General features: G+C 43.0%; 1 protein-coding gene across 7 annotated transcripts in view; it reads right to left on the minus strand.

Moving 5' to 3' along the window:
- The window catches only part of ATP6V0A1 (ATPase H+ transporting V0 subunit a1), a 167,717-nt gene that overhangs the window by 10,544 nt on the left and 137,521 nt on the right, over positions 1-19,652 (minus strand). For 2 of the 7 annotated variants that reach the window (XM_073572330.1, XM_073572331.1), the window contains exons 13-21: positions 18,633-18,796; positions 16,502-16,592; positions 16,309-16,427; positions 15,948-16,164; positions 13,381-13,488; positions 10,746-10,853; positions 6,111-6,209; positions 5,709-5,826; positions 4,728-4,899 (exon numbers count right to left, since the gene is read on the minus strand). In XM_073572330.1, the coding sequence (XP_073428431.1) occupies positions 4,728-4,899; positions 5,709-5,826; positions 6,111-6,209; positions 10,746-10,853; positions 13,381-13,488; positions 15,948-16,164; positions 16,309-16,427; positions 16,502-16,592; positions 18,633-18,796 (1,196 nt within the window). Of the gene's footprint in view, positions 1-4,727; positions 4,900-5,708; positions 5,827-6,110; positions 6,210-8,836; positions 8,855-10,745; positions 10,854-13,380; positions 13,489-15,947; positions 16,165-16,308; positions 16,428-16,501; positions 16,593-18,632; positions 18,797-19,652 lie in introns of all 7 variants that reach the window. The other 5 variants (XM_073572333.1, XM_073572335.1, XM_073572336.1 and 2 more) reach the window with 3 other exon arrangements.

The raw sequence follows: 19,652 nt of genomic DNA on the forward strand, positions 1-19,652 counted from the left end.
GACGTGTCTCTTATACTTTTCTTCCGATTGTTCCACCGTTGATTTTGGCTTACAAATACTGAGGTCAAATACTGACCAACGTGTGAACATGGCCTATTGCTGAGACATCTATGGGAAGCCTAAAAAGTCATATGCACAGGTCCTATTAAGAAGGGTTCTCTGGGAATAAAAGAAAATAATTATATGCACACATAAATTCGTGTATATAATAATTTTCGGGGTTTTTTTTTTATTCCCGGAGAACCCATTCAGAAATAATTTTTTAAAATTTTATTTCATAAGAATTTGGGAAAGTTATTAAATGTCCTATAAATGTCTGTTTTGTTCCTGATCTGAGGATCTCAGCTTTTAGCGGAGACGAGTCTGTGCTGCACTTTATGCACATGCTCAGTAGTGACCAGTGCTGGGGGGTCGTAGATAAGATGAATCTGTGCTGCACTTTATGCACATGCTCAGTAGTGACCAGTGCTGTGGAGTTGTAGATGAGATGAATCTGTGCTGCTCTTTATGTACATGCTCAGTAGTGACCAGTGCTGTGGAGTTGTAGATGAGATGAATCTGTGCTGCACTTTATGTACATGCTCAGTAGTGACCAGTGCTGTGGAGTTGTAGATGAGATGAATCTGTGCTGCTCTTTATGTACATGCTCAGTAGTGACCAGTGCTGTGGAGTTGTAGATGAGATGAATCTGTGCTGCACTTTATGCACATGCTCAGTAGTGACCAGTGCTGGGGGGTCGTAGATAAGATGAATCTGTGCTGCACTTTATGTACATGCTCAGTAGTGACCAGTGCTGTGGAGTCGTAGATGAGATGAATCTGTGCTGCACTTTATGCACATGCTCAGTAGTGACCAGTGCTGTGGAGTTGTAGATGAGATGAATCTGTGCTGCTCTTTATGTACATGCTCAGTAGTGACCAGTGCTATGGAGTTGTAGATGAGATGAATCTGTGCTGCACTTTATGTACATGCTCAGTAGTGACCAGTGCTGTGGAGTTGTAGATGAGATGAATCTGTGCTGCACTTTATGCACATGCTCAGTAGTGACCAGTGCTGGGGGGTCGTAGATAAGATGAATCTGTGCTGTACTTTATGCACATGCTCAGTAGTGACCAGTGCTGTGGAGTTGTAGATGAGATGAATCTGTGCTGCACTTTATGCATATGATCAGTAGTGACCAGTGCTGTGGAGTTGTAGATGAGATGAATCTGTGTTGCACTTTATGCACATGCTCAGTAGTGACCAGTGCTGTGGAGTTGTAGAGGAGATGAATCTGTGCTGCACTTTATGTACATGCTCAGTAGTGACCAGTGCTGTGGAGTTGTAGATGAGATGAATCTGTGCTGCCCTTTATGCACATGCTCAGTAGTGACCAGTGCTGTGGGGTCGTAGATGAGATGAATCTGTGCTGCACTTTATGCACATGCTCAGTAGTGACCAGTGCTGTGGAGATGTAGATGAGATGAATCTGTGCTGCACTTTATGCACATGCTCAGTAGTGACCAGTGCTGTGGAGTTGTAGATGAGATGAATCTGTGCTGCTCTTTATGTACATGCTCAGTAGTGACCAGTGCTGGGGGTTGTAGATAAGATGAATCTGTGCTGCACTTTATGCACATGCTCAGTAGTGACCAGTGCTGTGGAGTTGCAGATGAGATGAATCTGTGCTGCACTTTATGTACATGCTCTGTAGTGACCAGTGCTGTGGAGTTGTAGATGAGATGAATCTGTGCTGCACTTTATGCACATGCTCAGTAGTGACCAGTGCTGGGGGGTCGTAGATGAAATGAATCTGTGCTGTACTTTATGCACATGCTCAGTAGTGACCAGTGCTGTGGAGTTGTAGATGAGATTAATCTGTGCTGCACTTTATGCACATGCTCTGTAGTGACCAGTGCTATGGAGTTGTAAATGAGATGAATCTGTGTTGCACTTTATGCACATGCTCAGTAGAGACCAGTGCTGTGGGGTCGTAGATGAGATGAATCTGTGCTGCACTTTATGCACATGCTCAGTAGTGACCAGTGCTCTGGAGTTGTAGATGAGATGAATCTGTGCTGCACTTTATGTACATGCTCAGTAGTGACCAGTGCTGTGGAGTTGTAGATGAGATGAATCTGTGATGCACTTTATGTACATGCTCAGTAGTGACCAGTGCTGTGGAGTTGTAGATGAGATGAATCTGTGATGCACTTTATGTACATGCTCAGTAGTGACCAATGCTGTGGGGTCGTAGATGAGATGAATCTGTGCTTCATTTTATGCACATGCTCAGTAGTGACCAGTGCTGTGGAGTTGTAGAGGAGATGAATCTGTGCTGCACTTTATGCACATGCTCAGTAGTGACCAGTGCAATGGAGTTATAGATGAGATGAATCTTCAAAAAAATTGCGTTAAATACCTCGTAAAAAAAATCATGGGGTCCCCTAATTCTGCTGCCCTTTTCCATTTTGCATTGTGTGGTTCCATTGCAGATATTTGCATTTGATGCTTTTGGAGTGCAGTATGGGAAATCTCTCCTTGCAGACCAACTGGGCTTCTCTTCAGTCTTCTTTGAGGGCAAGTGCTTTCACCCTTCCTCCCAGATGCTGCCAGCTTGACAGTGTCTTGAGACTGATCAGTTGCTGAGCTGTGATTGGCAGCATGTAGGAGAGAGGAGTAGAAGACTATGCTTACAGATAAACTGGGCATTTCTTCAGAGATTTCACAGACCGTGCTCCAAAAGCAAAAAATTTGAATATTTATGCAATGGAGCAATGCAATCAATTTTTCAAAAATCTGTGGCAAAGATCTTTGCAGGCATTTTAATGTAGCAATTACCGTTGTAGCCATTGCAAAGAAAAGTACCCATATGCAGTGTCACTGCTGCCTAGCAGAGGCACAATGTTATTCTCTATCATGTACAATAAACCTTTTCTGCTGCTGAACCCATCAATACAGGATATAGAATAGTACCATCTGCTAGCTAAAAGTTCCATCCTCTGAGCAAGTGACTCCTTAAAAATGCAGCCGCTACTTCCAACAGTAAATTATATACATTCTCATTCATTAAATGCAGGTGAAATCATTATTATAGGAGGCAGCGGTGCAGGGAGCACACCACGGGCTTATCTACTTCCATATGTTAGTGGTATGACAGGTATGTCATTGCATGTCCAGAAGTGACAGTCTTAGGTTTCATTGCGATTCCAAGCTTAAATTAGAGCAGCTCTATAGCTGAGCACTCACGCCACCACTGAGCAAGCAATGTGATTCCCTTCCATGTGAGCGGCCGAATATTTCATTTGTCTTTTGGTTGTAGATAGATGGCTTTGGCCAAATTACTTCCATGAAGAAAAAAATGGAAGCATTTACTCCTTTGGCTCTTCAGCTGTTACAAAGCTACAACTCCCATCATGCCCTACCTAACGGCGGCTGTCAGAAAAGGCTGGCAGTTGTAGTTCTGCAACAAGAGAAAAGCAAGAGGTTGTAAACCACCATGTTACACCATCAAAGTAACCAAAACATTACCATTATATGACTGACATCCTGTGAGTATTAGCAGTTTCCCTCCAATGCTTACTCCAATGCACTGCACACAAAGCAATAAGGAGATTATGAGCGCATATATTTCTAAGGCTAGGTTCACATTGCGTTAAGGCATCCGTTTAACGGATTCGTTAAACGGATGCCCTAACGCTGATGTCATTTTTGACATCTTTAGTGACCTAGCGCTAAAGGTATGCGTTAACGCATGGTAGCGTAAGGTACCATGCGCTACCATGCGTTAGCCCATACAGTTCTATGCAACAGCGAACGGGTCCGTTCGCTGTGCGTTACTGCCAACGCACCCAAAAACACTGCATGCAGCGTTCGAGGGTGCGTCATGAATTAACGCATACTTGCTAAAGCATGCCGATTTTGGCATGCGTTAGGATGCGCTACATTCATTGCGGGCAATGGCGGCGTTAACGGATCCGTTACATAGCGTTAGTGCCGCTATGTAACGGCTCCATCAGCGCATTGCCCCCTAACGCAATGTGTATCCAGCCTAAAACACAAATTGCATCAGCGTGGAGGACATTAGACAGCAGTACTGAGCAGTGTAGCTGTGAGCTCGGAATCTGTGTGCCTGTACCTCTTTCTAAAGCTGCTCCCGCCTACTCTCCCTCTGCAAAGACTCCTATTGGCATCAGATATAAACTGACCTGTCATTGAGGTGATAATCTGTGTTCATCTTTTCCACTCAGAACATGCATTTACTAGTGCATTAAAGGTGAGTAATCAGGGCAGAAGAAAAAGAAGTGGTGTATAAGTCAATAAACACATTTTTGTGTAAAAGCTTCTTGGCCATGCTTGTAATATAAATATATGGAAAACTTTAAAATGACTGCTGTTCTTAAATTTTTATTTTACTCACTAATATAGCGCCATTAAAAGCACAGTGCATTACAGACATTATCACTGTCCCCCATGGGGCTCACACTCTAAATTCCCTATCAGTATGTCTTTGGAATGTGGGAGGAAACCCTCACAAACACGGGGAGAACATACAAACTCCTTGCAGATGTTGTCCTTGGTGGGATTTGAACCCAGGACCCCAGCATCACAAAGCAAGTGTTAACCACTGAGCCGCCGTGCTGCCCATTCAATGGATCTTTATCCGCAAAACTATTTGTGCAAAGATCACTTTTACCTTAGAACAGAAGAAGCCCCTTAGAGAACAGTGATTTAGTGTTACTACTTACCAGTGCAGACGAAGGGCATGCAAGAAAGCTGACAAACCCTCCATGATGAGCAGGATGGCAATGGTGAGTGTTGAAAATGCTGCAAACACGAAGACCAGGAGAATGCCGCCTCCAAGGTTATCCACATTCAGACCAACATGCATCACCATCGTCCACAGGACCTCAGAGAGCTCTACAGGACAATGAGAGCCAAAATTATAACAACTACTATCATTTTATTAGTTTCCCTATTCAAGATCATAGTTACGCTCACTGCAGCCTCATTTATGTATTCCACCACGTCATGATGGTAGGGAGATATCTTGTATCTTAGGTTTACGATCAGTATATTAGCATCTGTTAAACGTTATGTGATCAGAAATGTGATCCAATGAGCCTGTAACGTTATCTTTTTCAGAAACATAAAAAAAAAAACAAAAACAAAAGAAGAAAAGAAATACAGAAACACATTTCTGTCTGGTGAGGAGTCCTAGTGTGCCGCATGACACCAGGATTCAAGGGACACCAAGAGCATGATCGCCATGTTGTGCTGTGTTCATCATGCCATGGAATAAAAGGAATCTTTAAAGAGAACCTGTCACATTACACATAAAATCCTATAGTGGGCAGCATTGTATAGAGAAGCTGAGCAGAATGGTATATAGGCTTGGCGGAAAAGATTCAGTATAACTTGTATTTTATGCAGTGACATCTCTGGTGTTTTTATACATGAGTCCAGTGGGTGTGGTCTACCTGTGATTGACAGCCTTCCCTGTATGACTGTACATGCAGAGACAGTTGTCAATCATTAAATGCATGAGTCCAGTGGGCGGCCATATTTAACCACCAGAGAGTTCAATGAATAAATTCCCACAAAAATCTATAAAATCAATCGGATCAGCTCCTCCAGCTCTGTAAGAACCAGTCTGCAGATCTGATACCATTTCCAACATGAGGGATTCCCTTTAATCTAAAATACTCTAAAATTCACTAGATACTTACGAGCATGTGCCAGACTCAGCGCCCAAAGTCGGAGATATGAGGCTGTATTAGAAATGCACCCCAAGCAGTATTCGATGGTATGAATGGCCTGGTTGACCACGACATCTCCAAAGTTAAACTGTAACCATAAGAACATAGGACAGCAGGTTACATCGAGGTACTGGATGATCATGGTTTCCATGCTGTGAAGGATGGCCCAGCAGTTGTGTGTTCACCAGTGATAAACACATCACAACCATACAGCCAAAAGCCAGAATGCATGGTGGATGGGCCCGACCATGAATAGGTGAGAACGCCATAGTGCCACAAAAAGTCGGCCTAGCTGGTACAGTGACTGATAAGAGCACTCACCCGTGAGAAAACATCACCCGTATTTACAGTGCAAGTCATCTTTGTACTTACAGATTCGACTGTTACCATAGAAACGTGAAATTCCTCTAATTCCGTATCCGTATTAGAAACCTCTATAGAGTCTGGTTCATCGGATTGCTGGTTATGAAGCTGGGGAATGGAGGGGCGACATCAGAGACCGGTGGGGACATGGTGACATGCAGGACCAGAATCAGGAGGCATGATATGAATTCATGAGAACAGGTAGGGATTGGGTCTATCCTGTGCACGAACCGAATTTTAAGGGGAAGTTGCAAGTTGTAAACACATGTGGGCAACTTACAAAGGTACGGTCCCGTGGTGTGACTGCCGACTGTGGTCGAATACCACGCCGATAAGCAGGTGAGCATGAGAGCATGAGTTTGCCAGTAACGCTTCCATAGTACAGTACAATTGTGCACTAAATCATCTGTGCAAACAAGTATGATCAGCAGATACACCAAGGGTCCTTACCCTAAGGTTATATACAACTTTCCACTGAATTTTTTATTTTTGTAATGTTCATTTGATTCCCAGATGAAAAATTAAGCAACTTGCTACATGGTCTTCATTACAAGTCCTTCATATAGCCAGCTGGTCCCAAAATAAGACACAAATTCATCCAACTCACTCTGCTTCCTACCTCTATTTTCTCAGTGTTTGGAATAGCAGCCAGGAGGAGGAGGGGGTTGTACATGACAGATCAATGAGGACAAAGGGGGAAAAAACATTTATCTTATTAGGAAGGACAACCTACAGGGTTTTGGGAGGGGCACACAAAAAAAGAGGGGGGGGGGGGAAAAAAATCACTCAATGAATGAAGTTGTGCCGCTGCCTGAGAGCTAGTAAAGACATCAGCACCCTGGACAAACAAATCTCACATCCAGCCTCTATTACCAGGAGGGACACTAAAGAGATTCCAGAAGCACAATGCTCAGGTCTGAAAATCAATGAAAGAATGAAGACTTACTTCATGCACCAGTTTAGTAACATAAAAAATTCACTACAAAAGGTGAAAATAGCCTCCAAATTCCCTATCTAATAGTGACTTCTTATGATATTGGACTTGGTGAGCATGTTTTGTAGAAAGACTGCACTGAGTGCTACTGAGAGTACAGAGAAATAGGTTAGTGCTAGGTCTAAAACGGATAATAAAGAAACAGAAGTTTTTATTTGCATAGTTATACCACTGAGCGAAAAAGGGTCGGTTTACCAAACAGTTAATATTGTGGCATTATAGGTCAACACCCAACCCCACATCGATCTTTCAGGTGCGATGATAATCTTAAGTTAAATCGGTAAAATTGTAGGGGGTTCGGGTGTGACAGCCATATTGTAGACCATAACATGGATCCATATTCCAACTCTGTGTCTTGCCTAACAATTATTAAATAGCGGCAATGGGTCCAACTCTAAGCTCATGTGATAACACAAAAATTGCACGCCGATCCTTTCTTCCCATCCCCTCTCTTAGTATAAACTATTTCTTACTACATTTAGCATCTTGATATATTTACAGGTATGTAACTAAAAGGAAACTTTGCATCCATTTCATGCTGCCCATAGAATAATAGTATAGGATACTGCTGCATTTTAGAGAGAACAGCAGAACCTGGCACAGGGAGAGGCTTTTTCTGAGGTCTGATGGACAAGGCTTTCTATATTTGCTCCCTGTCAACCACCTGTCAATCAAGCAAGGACAGGGGAGAGGGGTAAAGCTAGCGGGGGCCACTCAGCAGACTCCTCATGTTCAAGCTGTTTTCCGGTTCTGCCCACTTCTATGGTCGGTCGACAGAAGGGCAGGAAACCTCTTATGCCACCTTTACACCGCTGACGAACAGCCGACTCGTGAAATGGTTAAAACAAGATATGTGATGTAACCAGTCCAAAGACTGATTATAACACCACCAATATCATTCTATCAATTAAGTCATTGTGTGGCAGTGGGGCCACATCAAGGTTGGTCAGCACAGGCCTCTGCAATACAATATTATACGTTACAGATTTCCTTTACCAAAAGATCACTTTGGAATCAAACCCAAGCATAATTAAAAGACTATAAAATAATCACAGAAGTATAACTAGATAATAACCACACAGATACACCACATACCAATCCACACAAATGACAAATGGGACCACGGTCACTGGTAGACGCTACACATACTGGTAGACTAGCTACACACACTTAAAACCGCCATATTCAATATAACGCAACAAATACCAATCACTGAGATATATATATGTATAGGATTACCTATACATATATAAAAAGGTACAGATTATAAATTATACTGTCTGTATTATACTTGACAGTTAAAAGTGCAGTTCCTGGAGATTCTTTGCTCCGTCTTCTTTTACATAGCATTTTTTCTTGTTCACATGCTTAGTGGACCCGCATAATAAGGCATAGCAAGAACGTAAATACCAGAAATACCAAAACGGTACAAAATGCCAAAAATGTAAGCTCTAAACTTACATCATAAACTACTGAGCTTTTAGGGAAGGGAACTGCACTTTTAAAGTCTATCCAGAGAAAGCAAAGCAACTATACATCAGGATGGGATATGAAGACGGACGTGTTAGTGGCTTAAGGATGATTCCTGGAGCCCCTTGAAAGCCCGCCAAGCACATGAAAGAAGTTACAATTAAAACATCAGCCCTGTAATGGATAAAATTAACATGATGATGAAATAAAATGAAAAATTCCAGGACTCCTCGGCTGATTCGACGGCATGCACAACGGACGGCAGTCTTACCACTTCCTCCACCGCAGGCTTGGAATATAAATCCAGATTTAATAAAGGGTTAAAAGAAAAAGAAATACAGGTTAGACAAAATATCGCTTTAAAACTTCAGTCCCTCTAAACAGGTCCTAAGATGGAATCAAAAGGCAAAAGTAACACTAATAGTAGTAGTAAGCCTACGGCTTGTAGACTGTGGGTATGAGCAATTAATCAGAAGACGTTTCATGTTATAGAATGTTTTTTAAAATGAAAAATAATCAGTGCATGAAAGGGTTACATGTAGCGAGTTTAACTATACGCTGTCTGGACAGCGTAAGCGATACCATGTGCAGCAATACACCATACAAGAGACTGTTTAAGCATTCCGTCAAGGGAAATAGTGTAATATCTAAATTCGCAAACGTAAAACTGATTGTATTTTGTAATCCTGCAATAGCCCAGAATAGAGAGCCGCGCACCAAAAGCAGCATCAAGCCCATCCACTGGAGCACTGCTGGGGAGAGACATGGCAAAACACGGCTTTCCCTGGCAGCAACAGAAGACTGCTGAGGGTTCACAACGCTGACTTTTATTTAAAAAGGGGGGGGGTCTTTATTGGACCCCAAGTGAAGGAAATCCTAACACTTAGGGAACATCCACACAAGACTGATTCACTGCGAGCTCTCATACATGAAAGCGCCAGTTTGGCGGATATGGTGGACCACCAGTGAATATTGGGACATTTTGAAATACCACCTTCTATAAAAATGTGAGCACTCTACACATCAGTGTGCAGTTTGTTTTTAAAACGGGATCGTTTAAGGGAACCTTTTTTTTATTGATCAATGTTACCCTGCATTCACACACCCACGTTGTTACAGTCCGGCCATTGATCTTCCGAGCTGAACTCAGCCTCGTAGGCAAATAGGAGGCTGTGATGTCTGGGTCAGGAGACCTGCAGAAAGTGCGTGTATCACAGTCCGAAGGCTGACCGCAACATATGAAACGTGGGAATCTGGACTTAAACTCAGTACATGTACAAGCCTCAGCCATTTTTGAAGATCAGTCATGTACAAGCCATTTTGTCAAAATGGAGGCAAAAGGGATAACATATGGGGAAAAAAACACAAAAAAAAAAAAAAAAAGAGTCAGGTGTTGAGGCATGTAAAAACAAAAATAGATGTGTCTTATGTCCATACACAGGGTCGGACATCACATTTTGGAATGGGGAGCGTGTATGGACCCGTCCATGTTCTGGCTCCAGTACATCTAATTTTACAGTCAAGAATGTTCCTAAAAATTAACACTTTCCTACACTGTTTTTCCCATCAACCAAAACAATTTGTAACCCTCCTGTAGGCGAGAACATTCACTTATGACACTTTGGAAACATTAGGCTAAATGCTCACATTGTGGATTTGATGCAGAATTTCGGCAGCATATCCGCAGCATTCCGGCATCACAACTCACATGCGTTACAACATGGTCTTTGTTGTGGTTTTTGCTGTGAATATCACACTATACATTGCAGGAATGAGGACCGCAAAGTCTTGACGTGCTGCGTATTGTAAAATCGGAACAGCAAAGGTTTACAACAGGTAGTTGAGATTTTCAAAATGTCAGTAACTTAGCTGTCGCTACTTTCCGCTACCAATTTTCTGTTTGGAAAACCCACAGCTTGTGCATTTATCCTTTGGCAGAAGGATACCCGTCCGGTCTGTTACTTTGCATCAAGGCGTTACATATACACACCAGATGATGGGAAAAGCTGCCCAGAAGTCGAGGGACTGACATTTCAAAGCAATGGACTGAGAATCATATCTAAATGCAATGAGACTAATTAACCCTTCAGTGCCAGCGCTGCTGGCAACACTTCAAACATTCAGGTATTGCATGCCCCACTAGCAGTGATGGGGAGAAATGACAATGTAAAATGCTTTACCTCTTCGCCTTCCTCCGAGTGCATGGACAGCTGATCGTGCTGAATAATTTCGGCATCTTCTTCCGTGGGACCGTTACCAACGCGGATACCTCCGAAGTTATGCGTACCCTGGATTAGTGGGTGCGGGGAGGGGTATTTATAAATCAGGGTCAGGGCTCTCAGCCAATCAGCATGCTCTATTTCCTCACCCCGCATTTATCATCAGAAATCTATCTGAACCCCCTTGTAAACTTGGATTCGTTTAGCCAGCTCCCACACAAGTTTGGCTATGCTACACTTTATATTAAAAACAAATTCTTATCCCAGATTAATAGCAGTTTTTGAAAGAGAAACCCTGATTTATAATTTAATAGCGCTAATGTTACGTGCCACTTACGTGATAAGAGGGGGTCTGCCACACGCACTGTAATAAGACGGTGTCTGCATCTCTTACCCCATAACGTGGTGGTGGCATTAACCTTATTAACTTATAAAACACACCAGGAAAAGCTAACCCACCCTCTAGGAAAGAGAACATGCTGGAATATAGAGACAGTACAGCTACAGAGGAGTTTAAAACACATGTCACAGATTTAGCTGGCGGCAAGAAATCCTATATTTATGAGGCAAGGTTTAAAGGCGCACTACACAAAGACAATGCACAAAAATTAATATCCCAGCACTTCCTCCCATAATCGACTCCTTTTCTTGTATACTAATTTGCCTTGTATTACAAATACAACTGCAAAATATAGAAGGGAATCTTCTCTTCATGTCTCTGAAGTTCCATTCCTCCTTCACACTGTCCCATGTCTGGCTGTAAGACAACTGGTTGCAGCAGAAACCCCCTTCCCTGCACTGGTATAAAAGAAAGCCAAGTCCAGTCGCTCGTTAGGATGGGGTGGCTTTAGTTGGCAATCGGGCGAATATGGAACTGAAAAGGAGATTATTTTCAGCAGAGCTGACCGTTTCATAACGATGCAGAGTGCAAAGTGCGGCAACTTTAATTCTAATGTAATCATTTATTTCTCAGTTTAGTGTTCATTTGAAGCCCAATCGCTTAAGCCTAATGCTTTCATTAATAAAAACAAAATAAGGGGTTATCCAGGACTTTTGAGACTTTTTCCTACGGGCTCGAGAACTTACTGGCAGTTAGTTGCTAACTTACCAGCCTGTTCTGCACTGCTACAATCTCTGCCGGACCAGAGCGGCCATGGACCACTCCCGCTGGCGATCCTCCTGCTTCCTGGGAGGTCACGACGACAGAGCAGCTTCTCTTCTAAACTGCTGTGTTTATGGGGTATCACTGCTGACATCATGCTGATTGACAGCTGGCTTCCCACTGCCTAACTGAAGGGAGCCAGCTATCAATCATCATGAATTTGGCAGTGGAACACTGTCTACAGAACAGCCGGGAAGAGGAAGAGCTACTCAGTTAATGTGAGGTCAAAAAAAGCAGCAGAATCACAGCCTGAGCCCGGAGAGATGTCGCCAGGCAGCTGCCATTAAGTTTTTAGCCCCAGAGGAAAACAATCCAAAAGTTCTGTATAACCCATTGATACTCCTAAAAAGAGCTCTCTCCATATACATCACCAACTCCATTTTCAAATCGTGGTTCAAGTCTGCATCCAAACTTCGGCTGAAATGGGCAGACATGTTCCATAACTACTTCTAGCATGAAGGGTGGAGTATTGCTGCCTTGTTCTCTCCTAGGCTCATATCTGAAAATTTGTCTGAGGCCACCAGTGTTAGGGTTTTCTTACGCGGGCCGACCTGGGGAACTGAATGGTTGCAGATCAGCTGCTTTTTCTCTGATCGGCAGTCATTTAATAAGCTGTTTACACAGACAGACCGCTCCTGATGAAGCGCGTTGAACGATCTGTAAAATAGGTCACTGACTGCACAAAAGCTGCCATCTTTCTTGGCAGTGCGAGTTCTGTTTACACAGGATGATTTGCTGCATGGAATGATGATCTCTTGCGCAGACCAGAAGATCATTTCTGCTAGAGTTTTGCTGGTCTGAAAGGTGATCGCCGCCTGTTTAGACTGCAAGATTGTTGTGAAACGAGCCTTTCTAGAAACATTCATCCACTACAATAGTGCACAGTAAAATGACCATGAAGCCTGTCAAGACAAGACGGGAGGAAATTGGCCAATTGTGTTTCATGGCATGTTGTATCTGGTAACCTGCAAAAGGTTGTTTGTTTTCAAAGGGATTTTGCATTCACATCACCGCTAAAGGATGTTACCTATATCTTGTGATGGAGCAATCTCTGACACTGAAGCAAAAACGTCAATACTCAAACGTCAGCTATAAAATGTAACCACACTGTTTTAAACTCATGAGAACAGGTAAGAAAGGTACAGATATAAACATACACGCACACATCAATGAATACTTCTAAGACAAATCACAAACTAATTGATAAAATTTAGCACAATTAGACTCGGTCATCTCCTCCGACTATTAGGAGATATTATGTGACAGGAGGCAGTGGATTCCAGATGTGTCCGTGTATGTATACATTTTGGAAGACGAGAGTCCTCACCACCTGCAGAGTCACTCCATTGTTGCATATCAGCAGACCCCATGTGACAGGGCAGGGGTAAGGTATCTGCACAGCAAAAAAAGGATTCATATCTGCCTGGTACTCACCAAGTGCTTCCTCCTGAGGTATTGGTGGCGAAGCATGAGAGGCTTAAGAACCAGCATCCAAGGCACACAGAGAAAAGCACAGACCACCAGGAAACACTGTAGTCCTTTCTGGAAGACACATGTTTACAAGAGTAAGGGCAAATCTGGAAATGAATAGAGAACATCAGGAGCTTAAACACCCCGGTATAGAGTATATAGACTAAACCAAATCACTAATCTTGATTATCGTAAAATACAAATTTTTATTAAAGTCACAGACAAAACAGGTTATAGTGTAAATATATCCACAGTTCCTCTGAGGAAGCAAAAGCGAAACTAGCGTTGGGGCCCCAGAGTGACGTACAGGCACTTCAGTACAAATGGGTAGGGGGATTTTTAAATAGTTAGTTGATTTGTCACAATTTGTTTTGACATGGTTTATAGCTATGTTCATACCCGTCTCCCCTGCCTCTCAATCAATACCATCATACCGTGACAGAAATTACTTGGAACATCAAGGGTCCCATGTGTATGAATTGTTTTAGATATTATTTTCTTGCCTGTACTGTTGCCTAATGGTTGCATAGATGCCCGCCTGTTTTTATAAATGTTACTTCTACGTGGATATATTTACACTATAACCTGTTTTGTCTATGTGACTTTATTAAAAATTTGTATTTTATGATGAACAACACAAGTGATCTGTTTTAGTCTATATCCATACCCTATACCGGGGTGTTTAACCCCTTAACAACCACCGATACGCCTTTTAAAGGTGGCAGTTAAGGGTACTTATGCATCAGCGCCGCTTTTAACAGCGCTGAAAAATAAGTGTACAGCGCCTCCCAGAGTCGGAATTTCTCCGGGTTCTCAACTATCGGGGGTAGCTGAGACCCCAGAGAACATGATTTCCCATTTAATCAGAGAAGTCTGATTTCCCATTTAATTTTTCCCTCCTCAGATGTGATCGCACATCAGAGGAGAGAGAGAAATGGGGTCCTCCGATTTCCCCACGGTACCTCCGTCGTCCCTGCATCCTGCCATGAAGTCCCCCTGCCGCCGGCATCTTCTTCCGGGAAGAAAATGGTGGCAACATGCGCAGGGCGCCCGCCGAGAAATTTTTCCCATTGGTTCATTTTCATCACTGTGATAGGATCTATCACAGAGATTCAAAAAAAAAAAAAGAAAAAAAAAAAATCAAACCCTCTTGTATCACCCCCTTTGGAAAAATAATAAAATAAAAAAAAGTATTTATTTCTATTTTTCCATTAGGGCTAGGGTTGGGCTAAAGTTAGGGTTGTGGTTACGGTGGGGATTACGGTTAGGGGTGTGTTGGGGTTGGGATTATGGTTAGGGTTGGAGTTAGAATTGAGGGGTTTCCACTGTTTAGGTACATCAGGGGGTCTCCAGCCGCAACATGGCGCCACCATTGATTCCGGCCAATTTTGCGTTCAAAAAGTCAATGGTGCTCCCTCCCTTCTGAGCCCTGCTATGCGCCCAAACAGTGGCTTTCCCCCACATACGGGGTATTTGCATACTCAGGAGAAATTGCACAACAAATTTTGTGGTCCACTTTCTCCTGATACCCTTGTGAAAATAAAAAAATTTGGTTCCAAAGTAAACTTTTTGTGATAAAAGTAAAATGTTCATTTTTTCCTTTCCACATTGCTTAGTTCTCGTGAGGCACCCGAAGGGTTAATAAACTTCTTGAATGTGGTTTTGCGTACCTTGAGGGGTGCAGTTGCTAGAATGGTGTCACTTTTGGGTATTTTCTGCTATATTGACCCCCAAAACTCACTTCAAATGTGAGGTGATCTCTAAAAAAAATGGTTTTGTAAATTTTGTTGGAAAAATGAGGAATTGCTGGTCAACTTTTAAACCCTTATAACGTCCTAACAAGAAAAAAAAATGCTTCCAAAATTGTGCTGGTGTAAAGTAGACATGTGGGAACACCACTCTCTGATTTAAGGGTACAAAAGTTAAAAGTTTGAAAATTGCAAAATTTTCTACATTTTGGCCAAATTTCCATAAATAAACGAAAGCCATAGCAAATCAATTTTACCCCTAACACGAAGTACAATATGTCATGAAAAAAAGTCTCACAATCAGTGGGATATGTTGAAGCGTTCTAGAGCTATAACCTCAAAGTGACAGCGGTCAAAATTATAAAAATTCGCCTGGTCATTAAGTACCAAACTGGCTCCGTCACTAAGGGGTTAAGCTCCCGATGTTCTCTATTCATTTTCTGCATGTTTGGGAATTTTCCTTATTAAAGATTATGGTTCTTGTTTCAATCCACAATTCTGGCTATGTATATATAATAAGTGCAAATCTGTATGGAGATTGAACCACATTGTCCAATTATTACAACGTCACAGCAAATAAGAAAGCAATTATATAGTGCTTTGGTTCATTAGAACCTTTGCAGGTCATGTTCAGTTTCCCAATGCACTTATTTTTAGGGAAAAATAACATGCTTGCTTTTTTTCTTAGAAATGTCATCACTTAAAACACATTATATGTCCAATATTTCTTAAATTTTTGTACCAGCACCAGATTTAGCACCCCACATACATGAATGTTCCTACCTGTCCACTATAAAGCATAGGAAGAGATGAATCACTGTAGTTGAAGAGGAACATGTTAATGAAGTGAATCAGGAGACTAGGTGCATCTTTCGAGGAGAAGGCATCATAGGCACACCACTTGAAAAGTATAAGAATAACCAAGTAACCAAAAAGAGATGACATGAAGATCATTTCTGGTATGAACCCAAGGTAAATGTTCAAAGTCTTCTTAAAATATCTAGAAAACAAAAGAAGAGCAGATAAGGTCTTGTTTTCAGTAAAGTAAGAGTATACAGCGTAGCCGATATGTGAAAAATATGGACAAGGCGGCCATTGTCAGAGCTGCTGTCTGCAACCCTTTCAATATATGTACCGTACTTACAGATGGTTAAGGAGACTAAGTGTAACCCCAAAAAGCATATGTATGATGCCCAGGACAACGGACATTTTCATTTTGAAGGAATTCAGGAAGGTCAGCTTGTTAGTCGCTATGCTCCAAATCTGTTAGGGAAAATAATGGCAACCATTCAATAAAACATAAGAAATATCTGCTAAGATAGCAGTTCGCCACTTACCGGATCAATCCCAAATGGATAAGGTCCATTGAACACTCCATTAACGGCTGGGTCCAGCTGGAGGACTGATGCACTCTTAAGAAGTTCCTCTCTATAATGTAAAATGAAAGGTGAACGATATGAGAACGTTCACAACAAAAGTGCCATGCAAACATATTGGAGTGACTTTTCTGGTGTTGGTAAATTAGGTCTTGGACTTGGGACATGGCGTCCTTTAACATTTATGTTTCTTACCGTGCAAACTGAAACCTCTCTGACTGCTGCCACCAATTCTCACTGAGGGCCTTTTGCAGTCATTCACAGGTTTTTGACCACCTGCATCCTCAGGAATATTGTGGCAGCAGCTCATACCTTCATCTTTCTGCCTCGCCCAGGTAGTGCAGCCAATGTGACTTTAACGTTGAACTTGAGAACTCTACATCCAACTATATCTCTAGGACTACTACCCAAAATATCCCACATCATCCCATCAGCCAGAGCCACCGGACAACTACCACTAATATCCCACATCATCCTGTCAGCCTGGAGTCAGAACCAGAGCGCTGAGTGGAACGGTCCTAACTTCCATACTGGGGATCCTTTTAAGAGAGGCCTGGCGTCAGAACCAGAGCGCAGAGTGGATTTGCCCTCACTTCCATACCGGGGATCCCTTTAAGAGAGGCCTCGGGTCAGTACCAAAGCGCAGAGTGGATTTGCCCTCACTTCCATTCCGGGGATCCCTTTAAGAGGGGCCTTGGATCAGAACCAGAGCGCTGAGTGGATTTGCCCTGACTTGCATAAGAATAATCCCTTTAATAGAACCCTGGGGTCAGAATCAGAGCGCCAAGGGATTTGCCCTAACTTCCATACAGGAGATCCCTTTAAGAGAGCCTGGGGTCAGTACCAGAGCATTTGAAGGCAATTGCCCTGACTTCCATACCGGGGATCCCTTTAAGAAGGGCCTGGGGTCAGTACCAAAGCGCAGAGTGGATTTGCCCTAAATTCCATACCAATGATCCCTTTAAGAGACCCTGGGCTCAGAACCACAGAGCTGAGTGGAACTGTCCTAACTTCCATACCGGGGATCCCTTTAAGAGAGGCCTGGGGTCAAAACCAAAGCGCTGGATGGATTTGCTCCGACTTCCATACCAATGATCCCTTTAAGAGGGAAGATGTGCCTACGGGATGGAGGATGTGTGATGGGTATATGGGCACGGGAGGGGGGATTCATTTCGGTCATGTGCTCTCTGCTCCTTTCAGGGGGGAAGACAATGGCAGGGAGCTTATGTTCCCAGGGATGCTAGATTTCTCCCACCATGTCAGTGTCTGCTGAGGTGTTGTCAAGTGGGAAAACTGTTGGTCATAGCAACCAATCACAGCTCAGCTTCTTTTAACTGTTGGTCATAGCAACCAATCACAGCTCAGCTTCTTTTAACCAGCTCTGGTGAAATGAGAGATGCTTAGTGATTGGTTGCAAGGAAAACTGTTGCTCATAGCAACCAATCACAGCTCAGCTTCTTTTAAACAGCTCTGGTGAAATGAAAGATGCTTCGTGATTGGTTGGTGATACACAAACATTCATTTTTATATATAGAGATAAAGAGTATAGGAGATATATTTCCAACCGCTGCAGACCAAACTGATCCAGAGAACCGGACCTCTTCAGAACCCCAACTGAATTGAGTAGAGGATGATCACACTGCTTTTCAATTCATTCTCATAGAAGCACCAAAGATCAGCCGAGCGCTGCGCTTGACAATTTGAAGTATTCACATTAAGAATGAATGGAGAGCAGTGCACATGATCAAATTCTGCTCCACTCAGCCAGGGCTCTCAGAGCCCCAATTCTTGAGATTGTTGGGTGCGATGGCGGTCTGATAACAAAAGATAGGGGTTAACTTTTAAACTTCAGAAGATCCTTTTATATATAGAGGCAGCAGCGCGCACATATTCTCACAATAAGTGAGAAATTCAAAGAGACTTGGAAATGCAAAGAAGCACTGCAGTGACACCTAGGTTAAGTGTCAAAAGAGGCTTGAAGGGGAACCTTCCCTTTAAATTCTGCGATGCATAAACACACAAAATGGTGGAAATGTGATTTAACACAAGAGTGCATGTGAACTGAAAATCACACAAGCTATCAGATACTCACGTCCAGTTGGCCTTCGTGTTGGTAAACATGGGCCTAACACTCCAAGAAGAGCCAAAAAGGTTTAGAGCCTTGGAAAAGCAATCATTGTAGATAAGGCCAGTGTAGACGGAGAAAAGGCCCATCAGAAGAATGATATATCTGCCACTAAACACCATGTTGAAGAGCTGTGAACAAACAGGAAATTGTTACAAAGATTGGCAATAATACACACAGATGGGTTTTACTGTGTTAGGCAAAAAGGGTTGTCCAGGCATCTAATATTGAAGGATCCTCAATAGGTCATCAATGTCAGTTCTGGGGGGGGATCTGAAACCCAGCACCCCCACAATCAGCTATTATTTCTGGGAGAGTATGAGTGAATGTGAGTTCTCGGCAGCAACTACACGGTGAATAGTGAGGAGACGTTCAGCTCTGTTCAATGTCTACATTCAACAGTCACCAAATCTAATCCCAGATGATCGGTGGGGAGTGCCGAGTGTTGGAACCTCACGGATCGGATACTGATCACCTATCCACAGGATAGATCATAAATATTAGTTGCCCAAATAACCCCTTTAATTTTTATAAAGGCATCTTTTTCTATGTTTAAAGATGAGAATTATTTTTACAATAAATGAAAAATCAGAACACTGGTGTTTTTAACCACTTCACCACCTTGAGATTTTTAGGTCCGTTGGGTGTCGCAGGTCCGGCGCCTCCCATCTTCTTGCGATGCCTCCCTCCTGCTAGATTCACAGACTCCCTGGCATTGCGCTCCTGTGCAGGCGTACTTCTCTGCCCTGTTGAGGGCAGAGCAAATTCTTGAAGTGCGCAGGCGCTGGGTCTCTCTGACCTTTCCCGGCGCCTACGCACTGCAGTACTTTGCTCTGCCCTCAGCAGGGGAGATAAGTATGCCTGTGCAGGAGCGCGATGCCAGGGAGCCTGTGAATCAAGCAGGAGGGAGGCATCGCAAAAAGATGGGAGGAGCCGAAACTGCGACACCCATCGGACCGGACCGCACCAGACCGCCCCCTCGGGTCA

This window comes from Dendrobates tinctorius, unplaced genomic scaffold, assembly GCF_039654945.1.
Source record: "Dendrobates tinctorius isolate UK_male_01 unplaced genomic scaffold, ASM3965494v1 ptg000032l, whole genome shotgun sequence".
Lineage (NCBI taxonomy): Eukaryota > Metazoa > Chordata > Amphibia > Anura > Dendrobatidae > Dendrobates > Dendrobates tinctorius.